The sequence below is a fragment of the Triplophysa dalaica genome, chromosome 19, assembly GCF_015846415.1.
Source record: "Triplophysa dalaica isolate WHDGS20190420 chromosome 19, ASM1584641v1, whole genome shotgun sequence".
NCBI lineage: Eukaryota > Metazoa > Chordata > Actinopteri > Cypriniformes > Nemacheilidae > Triplophysa > Triplophysa dalaica.
This window is the reverse complement of record NC_079560.1, coordinates 7,333,607-7,358,654: the sequence shown is the minus strand read 5'-3', so window position 1 is coordinate 7,358,654 and position 25,048 is coordinate 7,333,607. Positions and strand designations below refer to the sequence as shown.

At 36.8% G+C, this 25,048-nt stretch overlaps 2 protein-coding genes and 2 non-coding genes across 4 annotated transcripts; all 4 read right to left on the bottom strand.

Moving 5' to 3' along the window:
* Positions 1-1,234: 1,234 nt before the first annotated feature.
* nkx6.1 (NK6 homeobox 1) lies at positions 1,235-3,874 on the bottom strand. The gene is made up of 3 exons (XM_056732035.1): positions 2,918-3,874; positions 2,579-2,751; positions 1,235-1,960 (listed from the first exon to the last, which is right to left on the bottom strand). The coding sequence occupies exons 1-3, from the start codon at positions 3,465-3,467 to the stop codon at positions 1,715-1,717; spliced, it is 969 nt and encodes a 322-aa protein (XP_056588013.1). The 5' UTR covers positions 3,468-3,874; the 3' UTR covers positions 1,235-1,714.
* Positions 3,875-7,412: 3,538 nt separating this feature from the next.
* On the bottom strand, positions 7,413-8,942 carry rpl17 (ribosomal protein L17). Its single transcript, XM_056731028.1, has 6 exons — positions 8,793-8,942; positions 8,676-8,716; positions 8,265-8,399; positions 7,986-8,084; positions 7,674-7,865; positions 7,413-7,493 (listed from the first exon to the last, which is right to left on the bottom strand). Exons 1-6 carry the CDS (start codon positions 8,830-8,832, stop codon positions 7,446-7,448), a joined length of 555 nt encoding a protein of 184 aa, XP_056587006.1. The 5' UTR covers positions 8,833-8,942; the 3' UTR covers positions 7,413-7,445.
* LOC130408572 (small nucleolar RNA SNORD58) lies at positions 7,568-7,634 on the bottom strand. The gene has a single exon (XR_008904786.1). It is a non-coding gene; the product is annotated as a small nucleolar RNA SNORD58 (small nucleolar RNA).
* LOC130408571 (small nucleolar RNA SNORD58) lies at positions 8,476-8,541 on the bottom strand. The gene has a single exon (XR_008904785.1). It is a non-coding gene; the product is annotated as a small nucleolar RNA SNORD58 (small nucleolar RNA).
* Positions 8,943-25,048: the final 16,106 nt, after the last annotated feature.

The following is a 25,048-nucleotide window of genomic DNA, read 5'->3' as shown; positions in this document are numbered from 1 at the left end:
CTTCATGATAATTTGCAGACATGCAGGCAGTGAGTATTAAAACAAATGTTACACTATCGTTTGAGTTCGTAAATTACATATTATAAGATTTCTTTACATCTGCCTCAACATCTTTTTATTGCAATGGTTAAACAATACATTTCAGAATGATGCATGTACAATACTACTAGGTCGTTGGTATAATAATAATTTATACGTTTTTTTACGTTTTGCAACAACCCTTAATGATGATTTTTACACAATTCTATTGGGCACCAAAAATCAGTTCACTTATGCAACCTGTGGATAAAACAGGACTCGCTGCTCTTCAAAAATACCTATTTCAGCGATTCAATATATTTTCTGGAAGTCCAAACTATAGCATGATGTATACTCCCCACCCTCACCTTATAAATTACATTTTCTGTCCGCTTGTTGAGAACAAATCGGTTGAGTGATTTCCAATTTCTAAAGAACACAGTGATCTAATCGCGCGAATCAGCTGACATATTGAAGCTGTGACGCGTTTTGCTTATTCGTAAATCAACTTAAGACCACCGAAACGATTTTCTTCTTTCATGATCCTGTCCGTTATTCCAATATGACCTTTTCACCGTGTCTCAGTAATCTAAAGACAGACAGCAAGTTTGATAGTTCATCCTTTTGCTTTCAGATAGGCTAGAAAAAGTGTGCACGTTAAGGGTGTCTTTTACATAAAAAATCAAGTAAAATTAAGTACCAAATATTAAACAGAGAATATGTGTAAATTACGTAGTTATTAAATTATTGCTTAAAACTAATTAATAATAATAAAAGTGAATAACAAAAAATAATGGCACAGAAAAAAATATTGGAGAATATCTCTTTGAATGATTGCCTGTTGAACTTTTTAAACCCCCAACACCAACCTCTTACCGAAAGTAAGCATGTTTATTAATGGCTGACAGCTTTTTAGAAACAATTCACAAATTATTTATAAGCGATTTAATGAACAACAGAATGAAAAAAATGTTCCATTTAACATTTTATTAAATAAAAGTGCAATACACACGAACCTGCAAAGGCGCATTTTGCAGGATTCAAACACTGTTACAAACTTAAAATATCATAAATTAATCGTGAAAAAAATAAGGAAACATCCTAACATTGGTAGACGAACACTATGCATTATATTACAAATATATGGTTAGGTGTTTGTTTATTTACACTTCACATCCTTGACAGAATTAGACTATAAATGACGCTCAGATGAATTTTCCCATTAATTGTAAATTATGAAATAATTCTATGTTTTCTTTCTTGACTATTTTTAGGATACAAAAGGGCCAAGGCAGCTTACACCCGTACAAAATTTCAGGATGATAAGCACCAACACAAATCAATTACATGAGAATGCGAATTCCAAATCCTGAACCAAAATATAAACTGAAGCAATGTGAACGAATTTTGCCATGTTTACTATTAAAAATATTTTACACATAAATATTCACAGTTATATAATTCCTATGAGATACAACTCACGCCGTTAATTTACAAAAAGGTAGGCTACCGTTGTCTTTACGTTGTAATGTGTCGGTCCCAGACACTGTTGCACGTTCAGCTCCACCGATAGTGCATATTCTTCTGGTTTGCATCCTTCCATTCAAACCAGAGATCAGACATTGTGAAAAACAGTAGCCTACATCATTTTGACACTTCTTGAGAAATTTCGTCTCAAGAGTCAACCCGTTTCCATTTACGAGCTCTCGTTTTCCGACGTGTGAATTATAAGAGCTGAGTTTGGTTTGTGTTTTTTCAGTAACTGAGTTATTTTTTCATCGTCTGAGTTTGGGTCTAAAGGCTTGTTGTAATCGTCGTCGTCATCTTCATTTTCCGAGGTCCCTTTCAGCCTTTCGGTCTCTGAATCTTGCTTTTTCTTCGCCGATGCCATTTCAGCCGCGTGCCGTTTTCTCCATTTTGTTCTTCGATTTTGAAACCAAACCTTTACAATTAAAAATATGATAAAACTCGATTTAAATCACAGAGAACGAATAATATTTATCTAAATCAATAAGTGCATAATGGAATTAGACTACAAAATAATGTTAAAAATCACTAATGCGAAACGAATGTCATAACTGATTTGTGCTGGATTTATTTTTGTCAAAATAATAGAGACAGCTTCAAAGCCCAGCCATTACAATCAACCACCACAAATATACTGAAAAATATAAAACAGGTCGAAATAAAAATAAAGGCCGATATTTCTTTTTTTACATGTTTCTGGAGAAAATTTTAGATTGAAATTAAATTGTTTTAAAACTCTAAATACTTCAATATATAATGAAACGGAATTAACTCAAATTTACTAATGCTATACGCCAATTAAGCAGAAAAACTAAATCAGTATATTATACTGGATAAATTACTGTAAACTGAATAAAAACAATAAACCTATTTATCAGGTTGATACATCATGTTTTTAATAACATGTCTACTAATTCAACTAATGAATCATTTTTATTTTAAACGTCTACGTGATTTATTAGAAGTCAGACATTTTTTGTCCTGCCATACTTCACTTTAAGAAATTGTTAAGACAATTTAAGTGACGTCTTACCTTTACTTGGCTCTCTGTCATTCCTAAAGAGTAGGCCAACCTCGCTCTTTCTGGTCCAGCTAAATATTTCGTTTGCTCAAATGTTTTTTCTAGCGCAAAAATTTGCTGACCGGAAAACGTTGGCCGTGTGTGTTTCCTTTTCCCATCCTTATCCAGAAGCACAGAGTTTTGATCTGAGGGAGCAAGGTTAAATAACTTAATCATATTACCCCTTACTTATAATATGGTTGTTATTGTCATTCGTTGCATTTAAAATTTAGTAGCCTATATTGCACGGCGCAATACGAACATATTCAAGCCTTGAATAAGTTAATTCTTTAAAGAACATTGTGAACTTACGTGGTGAGCAAGCAAATCTGGCGTCTCTCCAGTGTGGGCTCTGCATAACTCCAGGCCAGAATATTGGGGTTCTGCCTGGAAGGTCCGTCAGAGGTTTCGGATAGCGAGCCACAGCCACCGCAGCGGCACCAGGGCTGAAATACAGCCCCGGAGGCGGTGGAGGACTCAGGCTGCTGAAACGGGGCAGTCCAGACAAGATTCCTCCAGGAGAGGACGCAGCGACTGCAGCCGCCGCTCCGGCGCAGAACATCGAGGGTCTGCTCAGGATGTCATTTATTCCGTGAGGTGTGGCGGCCGCACACTGCTGGAGCGATGCGAGAGTTGAAAGTCCACTTGACGATTTTAACCCCGGGGAAGAAACCGGGATACCACCTGGATTAGGGGAAGTCGCTGTCGGTGAGGTGGAAGATGCAGGTCCAGTGGAAGATAACGGGTAGGCTGGGTAAAGTGGTGTCTTCATTTCGGTCATACTGTGTAAAGCAGCTAAAGGTGGGGTGTTGAGGAGGAAAGCGCTCTGGCGAGACCCGTCCATTTGACCCACCGCTAACATAACCAAAACACTAGAACTTAATTTAAATATTTCGCAAGAAGCAAGGCAAAGAAGAGCCGAGACGAACCACAGTAAATGCGCGAGTTGCGCCCTTAAATAAACGGAGAAAACTGAATAAGAAAACCGAGTAGGAATAAAACAAATACCTTGCGATATCGAGCCTTAAAAGAAAAAGCCTAGCAATTTCTCTAAAAACTCCGAATCAGTTGAACTGAAGCTTCATGCTTATCTCCTCTGGCAAAATCCATTCCCTTCTTTCAGATCTTGAAAAGCATTAAAATATGGCATGATATAAAAGAGCACAGTTCCTTCAAAGCGAGTAAAGAGTGCTGCCTATTCAGTGTTTTGAAATCTATAAATAAAAAGGTAGTCTTTCTGAGCAGTTCACATGAAGATCTGGAAGATAATAAAACATTTTCATCAACCTGCTGTCTTTTGCAGGAAAAGTCAAAACTTTCAGAGTGTGTCTGCGAAAGTAGAGGGGCTCATTGTGATGTGATTGGGTAAACCCGGCGGTGACGTAGCCTGTGTCAGCTGAGTGTCTGAACTGAATTTAGGAGTCTGTCCTCATTGGTTCTCTATCACCGCTTTAATTTGCACATTAAAAGAGCTGCCATCCGACCCACTATTAAATACAAAAAGGGGACAAAATCAATCTAGTCAATTTGAGATCTATTTCTTAAATAAAGGGACATCTGCATGTGCTGATGGTCTTATGAGCCCGACAGAAATCTTATGGGCTTTAAGCTTCTGTGGACAGGGCTTAGACAATGATCAGTGGAGTTTGGAAAAAAATCTAACACAAATCACAAAATGATTAAGTGTGAATAAACACTACATTTTATCTCAACGCTAGGGTTTATTGTATGGCGCATTTTCAGTATAAATAAAATAAAAACACTAAAGAGTCCCACGATCAAAACTTCTCGATTTTGCATGCGACGAATGTTAAGTTTTGACTGAATATCTAGATATTTATAATTATAATTCATTGTATTCGTTTGCTATTACAGCTTTGGATAGTCTCCATGTAATCTAGTATCAAGATATTTAAAATACTTCGTTTATGACAGTTATAATACAAATAATTTAGTCGGTAAATAATGGGAAAAAAATGTGCAAGACATCCATATCGTGTTATGGTGTATTTTTTTCCGCTATCCTTTTATGAGTTTTAAACTGAACCATCAAGGTGTGGCAGCACCTTGTGGTCAAAGCGCAAAACAGCTAATTACCACACATGGCAAGTAAATTCAGACGTCACTCTATCTAAATCTCATCTTGGTATATTATTTTCAAGAAATGGTTTTTGATATCATGTTAATTAATATCAGGATATTATTTTAAGGAAAATAATTTGCCAACAAAGAGCAAAAAAGGACCACAGAACCATATATATCATTCACACATGCGTAACTTGCCAAGATGAATTCTTCAAAATAAAAACATTGCCACCTTTTTAAATGCCTTTGACAAATTCTAATCTTAACTATACATTTGTAGTACTATATTGCCCTCTAGTGGTAAAACCACATCTTCGTTTGCTTCTCTATTGAGTGCCCTAAAAAGCACACGTATTGAGACCCAAAACGGCATTTATATACCATTACAAACAGGCATTGATATAGAAACTACAGAAGGAGCGCACAATTTTCGTTTGATCAGAGCAAATTTACCAAGGACCGTAACAATTCGAGTACAAGTTGACCTACATTACTGAGATTTAAAATATTTTTTGTTTGTAAGTTTTATCAGTAGTATTTTTCCCAAATATATGTATTATATACATTTCATTGCCCCTAAACTTTCCAAGTAATGGAAACAACTATGGACTAGCAGACGTACAGTGTAACAATTAAATAACCCGCTAAAACATTGCACATAGCTCTTGGGTATCACAGATCAATAACACAAACTCTAATTTACTTCTTCCTCTCCCTGGCATATAAATAAGCAAATATTATCATGTCAAGATGTTTCCTGACTGCTTTGAGCAGATCATCCAAACATCAATTAAATCTTAGCTCAACCAAAATTGAAAAACTCCCATCCTTTTACTCTTGTCATCAAACCTGTATACTTTTCTTTTGCTGGATACAAAAGGAGTTTGTGAAGTTTGTACCCGAACAGCACCACAGTGGTATTCCAGAAAGCTGGTTGGGTAAGTTCCGGGGTTTCAAATATATGATACTGAGCTTCAGGGTTTGCGCTTTTGATTTGACCATTGCAATTTAGCATTCAGAACTGATTTTATTAAAAACTTTATTATCCAACCTTTTCAAATTCAATAGTCTTTAAAAAAAAATCTTATTCAACTTATTTAAGGCCGTTTGTATTGATATTGAATACTATACTTTCAATAGGTTTATTCATACATCTCCCAATATCACTGGGTGTACATTACAATTTCCAACAGTTAAAGGATGTTAATAGTGAAGTATTTTAACTGCAGAACAATTTATTGAGCAGTTGCATATCATAACTCTTGTCCACTTATTTGGAAATATTTGATGCATTGCATCAAGGAAAGTTGTGGCCCAATGGTTAGAAAACCAGACAAAATCAAAAGTTCCAGGTTTGATTCACAGGCTGGCAGGTTTCCAATGCTTTATAAGGTGACTCCCAATGGGATCACCTATGCCAGGGGTGTCCAAAGTCAGTCCCGGAGGGCCAGTGTCCTGCAAAGTTTAGTTTCAACCCTAATCAAACACACCTTAACAGCTAATAAAGGTCTCACAAAGCAGACTAGAAACAAAAAGGTGTTGAGCCAAATTGGAGCTAAACTCTGCAGGATCCTGCCATTCTGTTCAGTATCACATATTGAAATTCTTATTACTTTACACAGTGTACTTTACACAAATCAATAGTTTTTCCATACGTACTGCATTACTTAAAAATGTCTTACTGATCCTAGGGCTCCTCCTACAGTTTACTATTGAAAGGCGTTCTCGAAATTTCAATTAGCCTTTCAGATTAAGCGTTAATTCTGGGTATCTTTCGGGAGGTTGATTAAACTTACTCTTCAAACATGTTCTGGAACCGACATACCCAGAGTAAGCAAGGTTTGGGTAAATAAACCCAGAGTTCAGGGTGTGGCTGACGGCAAGTTAACCCTGCTTTCTGGAACACCTAACAGATGTTATATTTTGCATATCTTAAAATAACCCTGGAATTAATCAGCGACTCCGTTTTAGACACAATTAAACAAGTTTGCTCAATTCTGTCTAGTCCCAAACAAATCTATAACAAGTCTGAACTTTAGTGCATTTCTGAGCAATTTTGCTATCGATTAGATAAAAAGCAATGAAACTAATTAAATCACTGAATGTTTTGTTGAAATTTATCATGGGTTTCTACATTTTTTTTAGTTTTTGGCATGAACTGCACTTAAAATTGTAATGCGTTACAGTAGGCGAGTGATAATACATGTTACAAAACATCCTACACACATTTCAGCATAATAAATCCCCCAGTTACTTTGATTATATTATTATGATTTTTTAGTGTTTTGTGGATCTTTTGAATAAATATTGGGAGTGCTAGTCTGTGTCTCGACGCAGTCTTAGCCTGCCTTGGTCTTAGTCCCTTAAAGTCTTGGTCATCTCAACTACAACAATACGTGGTATTATAACTCCAACTGCATTATTCTTCAAGAAAAAGGTCATATTCAGGATGCCTTGAGGGCAAGTACAACAAGGGAAAATGTATATTTCAAAATCAAAACTTTGAAAAATTCTTTATACCTATTAGTAAATTCAGATTTTGGGTATTTTTTACAGGCAGACCAGTATCATTTTAATTTTCCTATAGGTTTGACAGTCAAATTACTAATACTATTTCAGTACGATCTCAGAAGCTCAAACCTATGTTATTCAAACGTAAGCTTCCTTAAGACAAACATGTCTTTGCGCATATGAGAACAGATAACAAAAAGAACAAGAGTCATTCTGTAGTACGAACGTTGGACTTTATTTACATTTACTCCCGAGCCATCAGCTTCTGCTTCTTGAGTTTCTTCTGGGAAATCTGCAAAAAAACCAAGCACAACTAGTAGTTAATCTCTTAACAGACACAAGTAGTAAGACACAGACTTCTCAACGACTGTTCAGTAAAGGTTTAATTTTGTTTCATTATCAATACAAAGGTGTCCTATGCTCATCATTACAGCCAAGTAAAAAATAAAAGCTTTTATTAAAAGGACTTTACCTTTTTCTTCGTAGCTGCTTCCTCCTCTGGTTTGGGAACAATCTGCTCCTTCTCAGTGAGGATCATTTCAATGTGGCATGGGGAGCTCATGTAGGGGTTGATGCGTCCGTGAGCGCGGTATGTGCGCCTACGCATTTTTGGGGCCTTGTTCACCTGGATGTGTTCAATCACAAGAGAGTCCACATCCAAACCCTACAGGGTGTCAATGAGAGAGAAAAAACAGGCATATATGACAGTCTTATATTGATCAATGCCAAAAAACTTTTCAGCTTTAATTTCAGTGTGCAGACCAGCGCAGTTCAACGGACATACCTTGAGCTCAGCATTACTTTCTGCATTCTTCAGCATGTGGAGCAGGAACTCTGCGCTTTTCTTGGGCCAGCGCCCCTGGGTCCAGCCATGCTGCTTGGCCTAAATGAGAAAAAAGAATTTGGTCAATATCACCATGTTCATCTCAATTAGAAAACTAGTTGCATTTTGCTCCGTCAAAGTAGTGTTTTCATGATAATCTCCAATGAATCCTCAAGTTGTAGTCATCACAACACCACAGACATTGTTTTCAATATATAGTTGTACTATTGGAGCACTCACTTGAGCACAACGGCCAACGCCACCATTGTAACGACGGAAAGGAACGCACTGGTGCTTGACAACTACATCCCTCAGGTACTTGTTAGCCTTGCGGATGTGCATGCCCTTGATGGCCTGAGCAGTCTCACGGGTGTTCTGCGGTGGAAAAGCAAAAATAATTTTTGAAAACGGTATGACAGCACCAAAATAAACAGTCTCCAGCATAACTATGGCTGCTCAGTAAATGCTAGATTATTTTCATCATTAATGCAAAGGTGTCCTAAACTCATCATTACAGCCACATCTGTTCCATTTAACCAATTTATGTTTCGTCAATATGACATGCAATCTGTTAACTAATACACGATGGCACAACAGACACGCATGTCGCTAGCTTAAGTCAAAAACACGAGTAACGTTAGTTCGTCTTACCTTGAAATGAACACGAAGGTTGGAGCCCCTCGACTTGCATGCTGTTGAGAGAAGTTTGACATTTACTCCAGAGCTTAAAAAATAGCATCAAATGATGAAAACCAGCTGCCAACTTACACTTAGTCGGGTTCTCTGGGTCGAGTGAGTAGCGGACCATTTTCAGAGATCTGTTGAGAAAAGTCACAAGGTGTTAAGACGGCTTTGGAAACAAATCCAAGTTTCACAAACCATTAATAACACTACGTAGCTGATTATTAATACATAAAGTGACCCTGAACCTCAATACTAGGAGCACGCATGACGACATGCATTCATTCATACTTAGTGACTTTGCGACGAGTCTTATTTTTTTCCTGATTTCATTAAAGACTGCCTGAATGTGATATACTTTAATTTCATGCATCTAACTTACAAGTATCTTCTTTAATATATGCAGCTGTATTAAATCAGTCAGACAAACTACAATCCTATGGCTAGAAAATGGCAGCGCACGGGCTATCATTAAACATCTTACCAAAATACAGCGATTACGTAGTGTGTGCCAAGCCATATTCCAGGAATATATTATAAACAACTCGAGTAAATATATTGATGTGATATTATTACAAAATTCGCTATGATGAAGAGGATTGAAAAAGGATAATTTTGAACATCGATGCAGTGTGATTCTAATGCTCACTTACGTTCTCAGGCCGCGGAAGAGAAGAGGAAGTGCAAGGCATTCTGGGAGAAGAAATCAGATCCTGCTTCTTCATGGCATGAAGTCTGTAACAACAGGCGTATCGGAAAAGAGACAGCGCCGCCAAACGGTTTGAGTGTTCACACGTCAAACAAAATAGAAGCCAGAAGTGAAATCACAAAAGTATAGAAACTACATGTTTAAATGTCCAAGTCCAACAATTTGATTGACCTGAACTATTATAAACATTATCATATATTGATAAAAGTGCCATAACTTGTTGAGTTTAAAATGACTCGTATTAAACTATCAGTTCTGTTTCTTGATTCTGATTGGCTGAGCCGAGTTATAAGCCGGTATAAAATACCCCGATTTTTTATCGACTGCCTGCATTAAATAGCCTAAATATTATTTTATTTATTTAATTTTATGAAACCTTGCTACTAATATGGAATAACCGTTTTATAAAAGCAATACGCCCTGCGAAACAGTGGGTTACAGTGCTGCTTTATTAGTTAACAGATAAACAATGTTTAATAAATTCAGAGCAAATGTAAATGTTCTTTAAGTTTTAAAGTAAATTATTCCAGTTACTCAGAAAAACAGATACATCTAAACTTTCTGTTAATGTGAAATCTAACTTAAAAGTAAATGTAATAAAATGAAGTATTAACCATTTAAAAGTGAGACTGTGAAACATTGCTAGACAGTAGTAGGGCTAAGCTTAGTGCTTAAACAGATGGAATGAAAGTCGCTTAAAAATGAAATCATTTCAGAAAATCCAATCATTACTTTAATTAATATTATTGTTTTACTGTCATCAAAACAATAGAAATTATAATATATGTCATTTGCATTATAACCGACATTTTTAAACGGTCTTCCTTTTTTGACCGCTAGATGGCAGCTCACGATAAATTAAGCAAAGCAGTAGCCTACACGTCTTAGATTAACCCCAGTGAATGTTTAAATATCAAAGACTCTAACGTTATCTTAATTTCTGCTCTTCTAATAATCCAGTTCTCTATTTGTAAAATATACCCCTTTAAAATATAATATGCAAATTATTTTTTAATGGCCAAGATTCGCACACCATCTTTTAAAATCCTATTTGTTATACAAAGTTTCTGTTTGTAACTTTAAAAGACAAATAAATGTAACACATTTACGGTCAATTGTCTTAAGGAATTGATTAGAAAACAGCATACAACCACTCAGTCCCATTAGAAAGTCCTTGTATTGCCAGGGTAAAAAACTCAATATTGCAGCTACATTTCCTGTCAAGAAGAATAATGCTAACTAGATTTTTCTTGTCTGTCTGTGTGTGTGTTGAAGTCTGCTGAAATGAATACTGCATGCAGAATTGCAGCAGGAGTCAGACACTTGACTCAATGCAGTTATTTTGCCTGTGGGGAGGAATGGTGGATATGTGCCATCATTTCCAAGCATCTGTCAGTGGCGGAGAAACATACTGTAGAATTTCATATTGTTCTCATTAAAATGTTTGTATTTGTGCCTACAAAGACTAAATGTTTCCGTTGGGACCCTTGCAGTATCGAACAGATTCTCTTGTAACCTACCCGGAAATCTGCTGAAGTTCACAGGATAAATTACAGCGCCCCTTGAGAACAACACTAGTGCACTTCAGTGGATGATAGTGCTGTGACTGGTCGACATGTACCAAGCATTACATTACAGCAAATTTGTTAGCCTTGCACAGACTTGTTCTGTGCGACAACAGTATATTGATCTATTAACCTGACTAGACTTCCTATATTAAGCCTTTCATTCACTGATATAAATGATGCTCTAATTGTAGATTTTGCTTTATACAGTCTCACACAAATTTACACATTATATATATATATAAACATTTTATAGAATATTGCTGACATAACTTGAAAACAATGTATCTCAATGCAGTACTTTCTGCTTGCTCATATCTTCAGAGTACTTTGTCATTACACGCCAAAGCATTTTTATCACATGCTGTACTTAGATTTCTTAAATAGGAAACTTTATTATATTTCCAGAGAAACCTATTGACATCTGATATATTTGTCTTAGTAAGGCAGGAGTTTCTAAGAATTGCACAATCTTTTTAATCACATCTTCTGGAACAAATCATGAGGATCCATTACCAATGGCTGTTTTGTTGACTCAGGCCCAATCTAGGTTGATTCAATTTTGTTTTCAGCATACTTGATCCACTATATCGCTTTCCTGTAGCTCAGTGGTAAACGCATTGCGTTAACAATGCAAGGTTGTGGGTTTGATCCCAGGGGATTGCAAATACATATGTAAAATGTGTATGATAAAGCAATGTAAGTTAGCGTCTGCCAAATGCCTAAATGTAAATGAATTATGCAAATCAGGTGCAAAACACTCCTAACTAAAAAAGCTTTCTCTAAACTCATTTTACACACAGCACGTCATAATCAATTTAGTTCGCACCTAAAACTATGTTCATCTAGGACCCCAAAAAGCAATTCCAAGGTTATGGCTAGAAGGGATACAGCTACCTCCACTAGGCATGCGCACTTCAAAAGCGCATCATTTTAATGACTTTTTTTATCATTATTGTAGGGGTAGGTTTAGGTGTAGGCATTAGCTTATGCCATTTATTGTAATGTTATGGCAAGATTTGCATCACTTCCGGCCGTAGCTTTATCCCTCAAAGCCTAAATCTAATGTGGACTATCTTTTAGAGTTGGTTCTGAGTGCATTTATTGTAATTATTGAAACATTGTTTTGTGACATCAAAACTAAAGAAATGTAATATACTGTACAAACAAATGTATTTGTTTGAATAATTGGTGTAATATAATAGAAAATGGTTAAAGTCTGTCTATAAAAACACTGTCTGGGTAATAAACATAACTTTACAGTGTAAAATAACAAATCCGTTTAGGTTTAAATAACCAAACTAGATGATTAGCAAATAAAAAGCAAGTGTTTGCGATAAAATGCTGAATGGAAAAGTGTTGCGAGCATTTCATAGGCTCGTTCTTGACATGAGCGGATGGGAACGTCACTAACTGAGACAGCGTGTGAGTAATAAATTAAGTTCCAGTGGTTTCAAGTACCAGTCTAAGTGTCAGTAACCAAAATGAATTGTGATGGACTACAGATCTGTCTGTCTGCTGGTCCGGCCATGCTGCAGCTGCGAGAGAATGAGATGTGCTCTTGTTCACGACACCTCTCTCTCTCTCCACCTCACTGCAGATAACTAGAGAGTGATCAAGAGGAGGGGTGAGAGAGTTTGGGTAAAAAGAGACTGCAGTGCTGCAAAAGATGGGCGTTGGCTATGAATTAGAGAGGAGGTAGTCCTGTGTGGGACTGCGAGAACAAATGAGGCCCTCTAGAGCAATAAAGAATAAAACAGAGGGATTAAATGAGAGACACAGAGAGAGAAGGAGAGAGAGAAAGAGGGAAAGGTCACCATAAAATGACATTTCTCATCATTTACTCACTCCTCATGTCATTCCAAACCTGCATGACTTTCTTTCTTCTGCCAAATACAAAATAACATCTTTTTGAAGAGTGCTGAGACATTTCTCAAAGTATCTTATTTTGTGTTTCATAGATAAAAAGTCATTAACAGGTTCTGAATGACATGAGGGTAAATAAATGATGACAGAGGTTGCATTTTTCATTATTTAACACTTCAGTAATGTGAAGATGCCCAGTTAAATCTCTAATCCAACACAGTATTGAGCTTTTAATTGCTTATTGATGGTTTTCAGTGGCCTTGTTTGTTTTTGTAGATCTTATTCTCTATATATACACAGATGCAAAGAAAGAGATTACAGAATAAAAACAGTAAAAGCATCAGATTTTTTATTAATATAAGATTATAGTATATTTATATTGAAACACTGTTAGTAAATATTGTCTCACTGATCAGCATGAAAATATTGCATCATGATCTCATCAAGATTAGGGAACGTGGGCGGATTCAAAGAAAATGCAATATACATTTGACACTTTGAATAACGCATAGTAATAGTAACAGCCAAAGTTAAACATAAAATGTTTGATTGTCATTTTAATTCAGGTTAATTCTGCATTCAAACCAAACTCAACATGTGCATTATAAAATTCTCCAACACTTGGGTGTTTGGTTCAGGAAAACCAAAATATTTGTGTTTGTTGATTGCTAAAAGCTGAGTTTATTTTTTTTTAATGTAATTCATATTTAATGAGAGAAGATCTGCAGAGACGCAACAGTGAACTACATTCTTCATGCTGAAGGAACCGCTCTGGGACTTTAGCATAGGGCTTTTCATCAAGGACTTGGGCCGGTCTCATGAGGTTCAGGCAAATACGCCATGACTTACAGACAACACAGTTATTCGCTTTCACATCGCGTGTGAAACACATTCATAGGTGGAGCACAAAGCTCAGATTTCTCCAGGGACCAACAAGCTTTGAAACTGCTGTGTCTTTGATCTCAAGCAATTCTGTGCAAAATATTCAACAAGAAAAGTATGTGGGATGCCAGAGAGGAAAGTTTGTACATCTGAAAAAGCTACTCCTTAGAATGGAGTTCAGACATTCTTACGCGTGGGTTTCACACTGATCACTGCTACAACGTTTCAAAGAGATTAGCCAAATCAGTCACAGAGTAAATACATGTTTTTGTGGCACTTACTCATGATCTGATCTTCAATTTGTTTCAATATATTTCTGAAAACCATTTAAGTGGTAATATTGTGGTGCTGAATACCCTTATGCAATGAACCTATATTTTCCTATACATTACCTGTCAATATATTAAATCATGAAAAATATATTTGAAAATTAAACAATTCAATTATTGCATTATTGCATTATATTCTCCAGTATATATATTGACTAGACCATATAACCAAACACCTCCCAAACTCATATTTTTGAAATTACAAACATCATTAATGCAACTACTATAATCATAACTACAATACCGTTGCTGTTGTTCCGAAACCATGTAGGTCCAAATTCAACATTTTCAAGGAAATAGTAAAAAACCCACTTGAAATGATCGATTACTGTGTTCTATCAGTTGACAAGCACTTTAAATACTTTTTATTATTTAGATATTCACAAAACCCACTGACATACATAAAGGGTTACCAGTGTTGGTTAATTTATGAATTACTAGTTACTCATCACATATTCAATAGTGTAATTAAATTACCGTACAAATGACTCCCTCCAAAAAGTATTTTATTACTTTTTACTTATTACTTTCTACATCCTACATCAACCTTGATAAGAATTGATTCAAGGATAGACATGAAATGGCTTATTCAATTTGTTCAAATAAATAATAAATATCGACATAAATAATTCTTATTAACTGATCAAAGTATACAAATGTGAGAAGGATACATTAAAGCATGCCATTTAAAGTTACACTGTAAAACTTTGCTGTAATTTTTGCAGCAGGTTTGTGAGTAATTTACTATAGATTTAATTTCTACTGAATATACTTTCCAATAAGAACTGTTTTCAAAACGAGCAAGAATAGACTGGCATTAGCACAGTAAGACTACAAAAAAATCATTTTTCTGTTGTTTTCTGTAAAAATATTTAAAACTTCTTTAATTACGATACATTTACATAACTTGTTTTATGAAAGAAAAATATATGAACTAGGTTAGTTTATGCTAAAAAAAATTGTCCATTAGATCTACAGTAAGTAACTGGAAAACCTGCTGTGAAATTACACCAAAGTTTTACAGTGTAGACTTATAATTTTGATGTAATTTTCACTATTGAATATATTAAACAGTATTTAGTTCAAAAACATCAGAAGAAGAGTTGTCACAGTTCCATAAACATATATTTCAATACTATACCTTATGAAGTATCATGGTACCAAATTGTAAATAATGTATTGTAAATAATATGTAAATAAACTAGTGGTGGGCCTAACGCCGTTAACGCAGTGAGACTCTTATCGCGCGATAAAAAAAATGTCGCCGTTAATCTATTCTCAAAGTTGGGTTGGGAGCTGGGTCTATACTACGCAAGCTATGATGACTTTCACCTTGATATTTTAGCGCGGATGTATATCAGCTTAACTGCACTGTACGGGGCGAGAACGAGATTTTTCAACTCGCGTGATTCGCGTCATTCGCGGAAGCAGAAGCCGCCTCATCAGCTCATAACCAGGGCTTCATTCGCGCGATTCGCGCAGCAAGTAGGTCTATTGGCTCTTTGCATTAACATATAAATCACTCGCGCTTGACACGCCATTCGCGTTTGGTTTGAACACAACAACACGTTACTGTGAAATTACCGCATCAAACGTGACGTGCTAACATGGATGCAGCTATGAAGCCGCCGCGTTTGCTTCAGGGAATATTAATTTTTAAGAAGCTTCCCAATAGAAACATCGACAAGACTAAGGTTGTTTGCACCTTGTGCAATGCGGAATTGGTTTAAAAAAAACACTTTCTCTCAACAGGTAGTGGTCTAGCTTTAGTTGAAACCAGTAACTTTGTATTGGCACCTAATGTATTATGGCTCCTGTATGACAGGTCGCTTGTTGCTCCCTAACTCTTTGTAAGTCGCTTTGGATAAAAGCGTCTGCTAAATGACTAAATGTAAATGTACTGTAGGAGCTCTTCCAGTCTCAAGTACCACCTAAACGGAAATCATCCCTTAGCTAATGCGGAAGTAAACACAAGTTCATCTTATTGAACATAATTTAATTTTCATCACCAATTATCATAGTAGAACAGCATTCTCAAGCAGTTTGTGATGCATTTTGGAAACAGGAGATGAGCCCCTGGTCTAATGCGCCACCTGGCTTGAGAAACCCGTTCTCAAAGACTTACTTTTAGTCATTATTTGGGTAGCACACATATTCTGAATGCCTTCGGCAGAATTCAAATGAGCCATTTTAATCTAGATTAATCTAGATTAATTTTGGAATTAATCTAGATTAATCTAGATTAAAAAAAATAATCTATGCCCACCACTAAAATAAACAGATATAAATGGGACTAGTTGTATTTAGTGAACTGTATTATACTGCACACTACAATATTTGTAGTAAACGTCATCTAGTTACTGTAATTTTAATACAAAAAAGATAATCAGTTAAATGCAGAAAATACTGTATATTTATTGTGTATGTGCATATAATAAACTATTAAAAACTACTAAATATGTTAATTTAGCTGAATCATTATCTTCTTTTCATTCTCTTAAAACAAGATGTAACATTACAACCAACAATGTTCAATATACTAGTGTCAATACATTTTCTCACTCTCCTACTGAATCTCTCTCTCTCTCTCTCTCTCTCTCTCTCTCTCTCTCTCTCTCCCCCATCCTCTCAATTTCTCATTAATTTCCATTCACCAAAGTCTGTCCCACCAGTTCACACAAAGCATACATTTTCTCAAGGTCACCAAGGCTCGAATCATCCCATAGCCCACTGCTAACTGCATAGCCGTGGCACTTTTGAGAAATATGCAGCTATGTATTGAGAATCAATGTTGGCAATGTTGCCGGTTTGCTCTGTAGCTGCATCAGCAGATTTTTTCACTCTGCAAGTTGTCAGCACTAAGGTGCTTTGTATGCTCACTGCCCAACAGGGGGCAGCATTATCTGTATCCGTATGTAACAGAGCACCTCCAAAACAAAAGCTTGTCTCTCTCACATACACAGACACACGCTCAGATGAACACACAGGAAGGGGAAGGTAAAGCAGCTCTGCAGTGCAGAAAAGAGGCTGCACCATTATCAATTACACCTCCATCTCACATCGGATATCATCTAGAAGGCCTGCAGACGCAGCACATTTGCCCTTCCATCCCGCCCAATCCTGAGCAAACGGCAGGAGAATCCATGACTCATGAGTGTTATAGGGTTCCTCAGAGAAACCATGAAATTGGGGGTAATACGGGCAAGTTACTTGACGGACCATATATATGTATAATGGTAATGAGACTCATTAATGGAGAAGCACAAATCAAGCATGCACTTAAAAGTGACCGCAGTTCGACCTACATAGTTTGCATTCAGTTTTCTATGTTATATGTCATATTAGCATGCATTAATTAACATGCATAAATCCACACCACCGTCTCATATTAAGATAGGAGGTAAATAGCTATTGATAGATTAATCTGTGGTTCATGCTATAAAATCATATTATGTTGATTCTATTTGCTCTTCAAGCTGCGTGTTGGTATGGGCTTGCTGATGCTTTTGGGTGCAATGAGACAGGCTGGCTGCCCCTCTCTTCCATAAAACGAATCACATCCATATATCATCCCCACCCTGTGAGGTGGGACAGCATTGCATTACAGCCTTTGATTTAATATCAGATTCTGTGCCTGCAGGTAGGAGACAGAGAACATAAATATCCGAAAGTCAGTATAGGACCCTTTCCAGCTTTCACTGTATCCAGGGGCATAAGCTGAACTTCTCGTTGTAAACAGTGTGGCCTTAATGACGCTGCAAACACACAAATGTGCTGGTAGGCTATATCAAAACATGGGTTGTAATTCAACAAATGCAATACAGAACAACACTTGCAGAGCATGGCCATGCACAGTATAGTACAGCACAGCACAATACAAAACATAGAAAGTGCAACACAGCCTAACACAATCTGCATCATAAATCTGCACATAGGGGATGCATTAAATTGTAAATGTGCACGCTTAAAGCTTATTTTATCAACACCAGCAAACCCTGTATGGGCTGTACATTCCAAATGCACAGACAGTAAACACATTCATGTATTAAATTTGTCTCAAGAACCAGCCTCCTGATACCTTTTGATACCTGACTGAAGTTAAATTCAAAATTTGCAGACAGAAAGTGAGATGGAACTTTAATAAGATTGATTCTGTAATCCTGGTTACATCATTAGTTCTGGTGTTGATTCAGATATCTCTCTGGGGAAATCAAATCAGACTTCCAGGAATATTGTGACTGACAAGGCAATCGCAGAATGTAATGCGGCATGCATTAAGATATATTTCAAACACGTAAATAACGTTTGGATTTAGTAACATTTAAATGATTTATTAATAGTAAAACATCAACGTTACCAATCCTTTGGTAACATTAAACGTTTAAAGTATTTATTAACATTAAAAAAGCGCAGTTCCAGAAATGATTTCCGTGTGTGTTCAACTTAGTGCAGCACTGTGCAGACATATCGTCAAGTGACATCACAGTACCGCGAGTTGAAACACCCTGTTGTGATGACGCAAGAGTTTACATATTGCAGCTGAGATGGCCATTCTTTGTGTTCTTTTTGAAGAATTTTCGAAGCCTGATGAAATCTGTATAAATACGTGTTGAATAATGCAAAATAAATCTCTTCTAATATCTTCAGTTGTTGCTTATACCGAGCTGGAGCAGACACATTATAACGACTTTACTTGGACCCATTGTGCGTGCTGTCTCTTTAATACCACGTGGGTAATATACATGTTGCTGTTGATTGGGTTTACATTCTTGACACACCCACCAAACAAGAGAAAACGTATCTCAAACCCTGTTGTACAACGTTGCGAATCGTTTCCAGGAAACATGTGATTCAACCCGGAAACCATAGCAAAACGTTGCACATCGATTTGAGCTTGAACATGCCCCAGTCCCTCTGTATGCTTTTGAACCGCTCTCGCGGTATTTAGATATCATCAGTTCATTAGTCTGTGGTGTGCCCTGTTAAAACCATAGAAATAACTAAAACGCGATTAACCTGATTGACTATCTTCAATGAAAACGCTGTTTACCCGACCGCTCATCCTGATAACTGAAGCCAGGATTATTTTAATATATGAACGATGTAATGGACTATTTTTCAGTCCATCGGTCCATTAGATATCAATATTTACTTCTGAGGGTTTAAATTTGAATCGAGCATCACACAAAATATATTTTGAGTAAAATATTAAAGGTAAATCAAGCAAACTTGCCAACGAAACTCCACGAAGGCTGATGGAAACGGGGTTAAAGAGCGCAGGCGCATTCTCAGAACATGCACCATAGACACACATCATGAAGGTGGGTGCAACTGAGCTCATTGGCCGTGGTATTAACTGAATTGAATTAAGGGTTAAATATATAACCCCACGTAAGTGTTTAAGACATATTGCTTCATTATTAATTATGATTAAAGGAGAGAACAGTATGCTGCTTGTGCAGGGTCCCCGATAGAGCCACCAAGGAATAGATGGATTGTAGATGGATGTTGAATCTGCTTGTTTAAAATTTCTAATGATATGAATTTGCCCATTACATCCTTTGGCTTTGGTACTTTTGGTACTTTTTTGTTAAAAGGTGTTTTGGTACTGTCTTATTTATATTACCTAAATTGAATAACTATAACAAAACCTTAATCCACCAAAATTTCAAAACCTAACACAGAATACAGATACTATAAAACTCCAGTGTGAATAAAGAATGCATGTTCTCTTGAGCCTGCAGCAATATTTGATCAAGAATAATTCTGCTCTTCTCACAGGAAGTGGAGTAGACACCATCTGAGTTTGTGGACAGTGCAGTCTTGCTGGGCTCCATGAGGTCAGGCTGGGTGTGACATGCTGTTGTGGTCAGAAAGAGTGGGCAAGTGGATGTCAGCAATATCAGCATGGACTGGTTGCAGGAGGGGTCTGATCCAGTGGCTGCCTCGTATGCTTGGACAAGTGTTTTAGCTTGATAGCAGCTCTCGCCAGACTGCAGGTATCTTCTATTTATGGAACTTCTCTCATTGCACTATTTCATGGGTTATTTGATGCTAAATAATTCCAAAGCATGGCCTCATATTACACTGACCGTAAACACTACACTGTACATCAGAATGCTTTGTTCAGCTCTTTCTCAGAATTTTGTTGTTGTAAAATCATTACGCAATTATTTAAAGCTGCAGGGTGTCATTTCTGGTGTTCTGTAAATGGAACCGCAAAGACAATAGTTGTTTTCCAACAGGTTCACCCCACCCTCAAAATCTGGTTCTGTCAGAATATGCTGTATCAATCCCAGAGTCATGAAGCAGAAAACTGGGATGTCAGTCAACAAATCACTGAAGAGTTATCTGTACACAAGTGAAGTATTTGATAGACACATGTCACTCAGCCAGATTTCCCCTGGGCTTATTTCTCTCGTTCATCTTTAGGGTATAGAAGAGATTCTATTCCTAGCATGCATTCTGCATTATTCAGGAAGTCTCTGTGAATACTTCAATACACTATGTCCTTACTGACTCTGAGAGGGATACAAATGAACAAAGAAAACCAATGCTAGAGAGAATGTATTCCAAATGAATGATTCAGCAAATCTCTCTTTCATGCCCATATTAGACCATTGACCCTAAGAATTGGTGTATTTGCATAACAAAACTTACTAGGATTATTCACATCACTAAATAAATGGGCTCATTAGCAGTGTTTACAGAATTTGATTTTGAAGCTATAGACGGTTTCACCTTAACTACATAAACAAACATTACTGAGCATGCGCACTTTTGTGACCCCAACTGAACTTCCGGTATACATTCACAAACAACAGAGTGCTTGTCGATTATTTCTGATAACAATCAAAAGAAATCGAGAAGAACCGTTACTTGGCTAAACTTGTCTCTACAATATTTTGATTTTAGACTCCGAGACCAAGCTCAAACGCTAGATGTCAATGTACCATACGGTTTGTTTGAATGCGACCGAACTACAGGACCCATTCAACAAATAGTTTATTTAATAAAATGACAAAATTCAACAAATCGTTTATTTAAGACAGTTATTATACAGTACAATAATAATACAAATGAATATTAAAATAAATTAAATTAAATAGTTATAGTATTAGACACTAGCAAAACACAAACCAGAAGTTAACTGGGGGTCAGGCGTGCGCGGGTCTGATGAAACAGTAAGCTTTTTCTCACTCTTGGTGCTTCTTTTTAGTTATCATTTATTTTGGTCTACTGTGTATAGCTATTTTATCAGAAAAGCAAGTGTTCAGCAGCTCTATAAGACATAGTGACTACCTAGAAATCCAACTATAGGGGGATTAATAAGTACACAATCATAAACATAAATTATAGTAATATAGGTTTGTTTGTTTGTTTGTAAGTGCCGTGAGCCAATGCAGAAATGCAAATGTGTGTGTTTGTGCCTGTTTTAGATAAACGCCTGTGTACAAGTTGGTGTGCATGTGTGCATGCACTGCATTGTTTCTGGTCCTTTTTCCTGAAAGTCATCTTTTGTTTGCTAATCTCATCTTTGAAGGGTAAATGTTCTCCTTTCCTGTCCCCTGAGAGGGACAATTTGTTGACACAGACATCACAGATGTGATGGCACGCCTAGAACACTCTCACCTGATGAAGGACTCGATTTTGGATTGGTTTGTTAAATCACATGACTAAAATGCAATCCACCCACAGAGGAATCAAACTTCGGGACTACACAGGATGCTTTATTTACAGTATCTAAAATTGTATATGTAATACATATATGTTGAATGTCTTAGAAAAATGACGTTCATTTTAATATGGGTTTTTGGTTGCATTATTCATATCTGGAGGATTATTATTAGAAAGAGAGAGAGAGCTGCTGATGCATTGCAGATAAACTGCGTATACTACGCAACCCCTCCCTTTCTTATCCATACACCCCCCCACACACACATCAGACCTACTCTATGACATCACTTCTCCATTCTCCAACCTGAAGATGCCCCTGTGAGGGAGACATGACTCAGCCACCTCCTCTGCCTCTTCACCCGCAAATGAAATGATGATCCCACAGCCTCTGCTTCTGTGCTTCATAATCTTACCTAAATATGTGATCAAATGAAAAATTTAGCTTTAAAATATTGTGTGGCTGATATTAACAGCTGTGACAGTGCACAATGTAAATTTCCTGTCTTGTTCACAGACATTTTCTCTCCACTGATTTCCGGACTCCAGCATTGCCGTCAGAGTTGCAGCGATTGTTGATTTAATGGACGCACATCCTGCAGGCATGGGGTCAGAGAGTGCATTCAGTAACTGTGAGGAAAACCGCAACTAGTCTTTCACACTCCTGTGGGTGAGTTAAACTGCCACACAGCTTCTTCTGTCATCAATTAAGCCAAGTTTAATAAAACCCGCCTCCTGTGCAAACATTAAGCCGCAGAGTTGAAAAGCTGTGCTCGGCATTGTGACAACCAAGTACAGGAGCAAGGGAGCTGATGTTAACAGATAAGGTGATGATGAAGGCTGTCAGGTTTAGTTATGCCCAAGTTGGATGTATAACATCAAAGGTCATTGGTTGACCAGATGCCATGACTTCAAATCTTAGGAGCCACATTTGAAAGCTGTACAGTCATGACTTTATATAGGTATGGGTTTAGGTAAAATTAACAATTTTGTTTCATTTTGTGAACTACTAACATTTCCACTACATTTTAAATGAAAATTTTGTTTGTCTTTGCATTTATTTACAGAAAAAGGAAACTGGAGAAACATGTCATAAAACCTGTCATTTTTTCAGACCTCAAATACTGCAAAGAAAACAAGTAGTAATAGGAAAACTTCTAAATTATTTTATCACGTTTTTTGTGTCTTGTCATCTTGTCAGTCTTTCACATTGCTTTATGTCACTCCTGAGATTTGATTCTGTTGAAATTCAAGAGAAACTGGACTGGAATGACCACAATACATCTATATCGCTGATTAAATGAAAATTTTGAATTGTCTCATACGTTTTTCCACCCAGTATTTTTTGTATGATTTTGTTTGAGCGTAAATAAGTTAAATAAGTTAAATATTACATAACACAAACCTAGCACGAGAAGACATTTATTGTCTTACATAATATGTTATCTATATATTTTATTGTATAGTTTATTGTTCTTCTGACAGGTAAAGTCACTATAACTGTTGTTGTTTTAAATGACTCATGTGGGGATTCTTCAAGATCTATCCATCTAGCACACACCCAGCCATATTGTCTCAGTAAATCGTAACAATCTCAACAAAAACAGATTTCCATTTTCTTCTGAGACATTTGTGGCAGCTCATACTGCAGATTTGCAGCGTACTAGATGTGGTCCTGAAATACACAAAACATGAATCATAAAATAAAAAATGAAACCGGCAAGATCAACATTTTGCAGAATAAAATGGGTTCTCTTTACTTTGCTTTTTTTAAACTCACCCGTCGATAAAGACAAGTGCATGCACATGTTGAAGGTGTGTGTTACTTCGGTTGGATTTTGTTCATGACACATGACACAGGGCTAACTCCTTTATAATGCTGCTCTCTGCTTCCACATTGATATGCTGACCAGCAGCATCTTTGGTCTGAGGTAAGATAAGAATATGGCTATAAATCCCACCTGAAAAAGACCACCAGGGTGTCTCACACATTCAAGATTTTTTCAGCCAACTACAGGGGCGTTAACCCTTTCCCCAGTTTTTCCTCTCTCATGAATAAAACATGGCGGGCAGGAGAAAACATTGAGGACAGAGTGCAGAGAGTGGAAAATGTTTTTGTGATGTCAGCTGGGACCTTGAATGAGTCATAAGGTAAAAAACCTACACATGGATCAATGTATTTCTGTATGCTCTCATATATAAACGACTGCTATTTCTGTTGTCGGCTGATAACTGCTGAGTCATTATGTTTATCAGAGGGGAGGGTAGCAACTCTAAGAATTCCTAAGGGCTAATTTAACAGCAGCAACCTCCAGAGATTTAAATCAGCATCAACTCGATTTCATGCACTGCTGCCCTGCGTTTAAACCAAAGAGCTTATCTTGCAACACAGATTTCCTGAAAGTATAATTGAAAAAAACTTTTCATTTACAAAACCACCTACTGATGCTATCCTATACCTAATAACCGACCTTGTGCATAAAATTACTTTATCACATCAATTTAAATTCCCACTTTAATATTTACATGCCATTCCTGTATTTCTACATCAGCGCATACCTCCCCCAAGAACTGGTTATTAATAAATCAGATGCTTCTCTCTGCATCTGGGACCATGTGCACGCACACTGGCTGTTTTATACTCATAACAGCAGGATCACCAATAACGGATCAGTCTAGGCTGGTACTGTTAGGGCGTTCTCTGCAGCAACACTGCTGGCCTGCATTGAGTTTTAAACCGCACTGCTCTGCACATAATCACCTTGAGCGACAAATGCCTTGTTTCTCAGGGATAATTTGCACATTTATAAAGGCTGGTCTCAGACAACCAGCATCTGGCAGAATAAGACAAGGTCTTTGGGTTCATGTGTGGCACTGTTTGCTGATCGATGGGAATTATAGGAATTTATCAGTTGCTAATGTTAATCGTATGCATTTCCTCACATAAATTCTAATGAACCATTTGCCTAAATTATACTTCAGGGAATTAAATCGTCAGGGACTTGTTAGGTCAAAGAGAAAAAGTTCTATAATTAACCATTAAACCTGGAAAATGTGAATTTGTAGTTTTTTATTGAAGCATAGTATATGATAAAATCTAAAATTCTTAAAATCAAAATCTACGATGTAATGTAAGTTACCAATTTAAAGAATAAGGGAGATTTGTCATCTCTGCTTATCAAATGATTTAAAAAGATCAAATTTTGAGATGATGCAAAGAAGGGAAATGTTTCCTCTGCCCATACCCATGTGTTCTGCGATGGCATTATTGTGATTTACGTGAAAAATAGTAATTCTTCAACCAGCATTAAACATCAG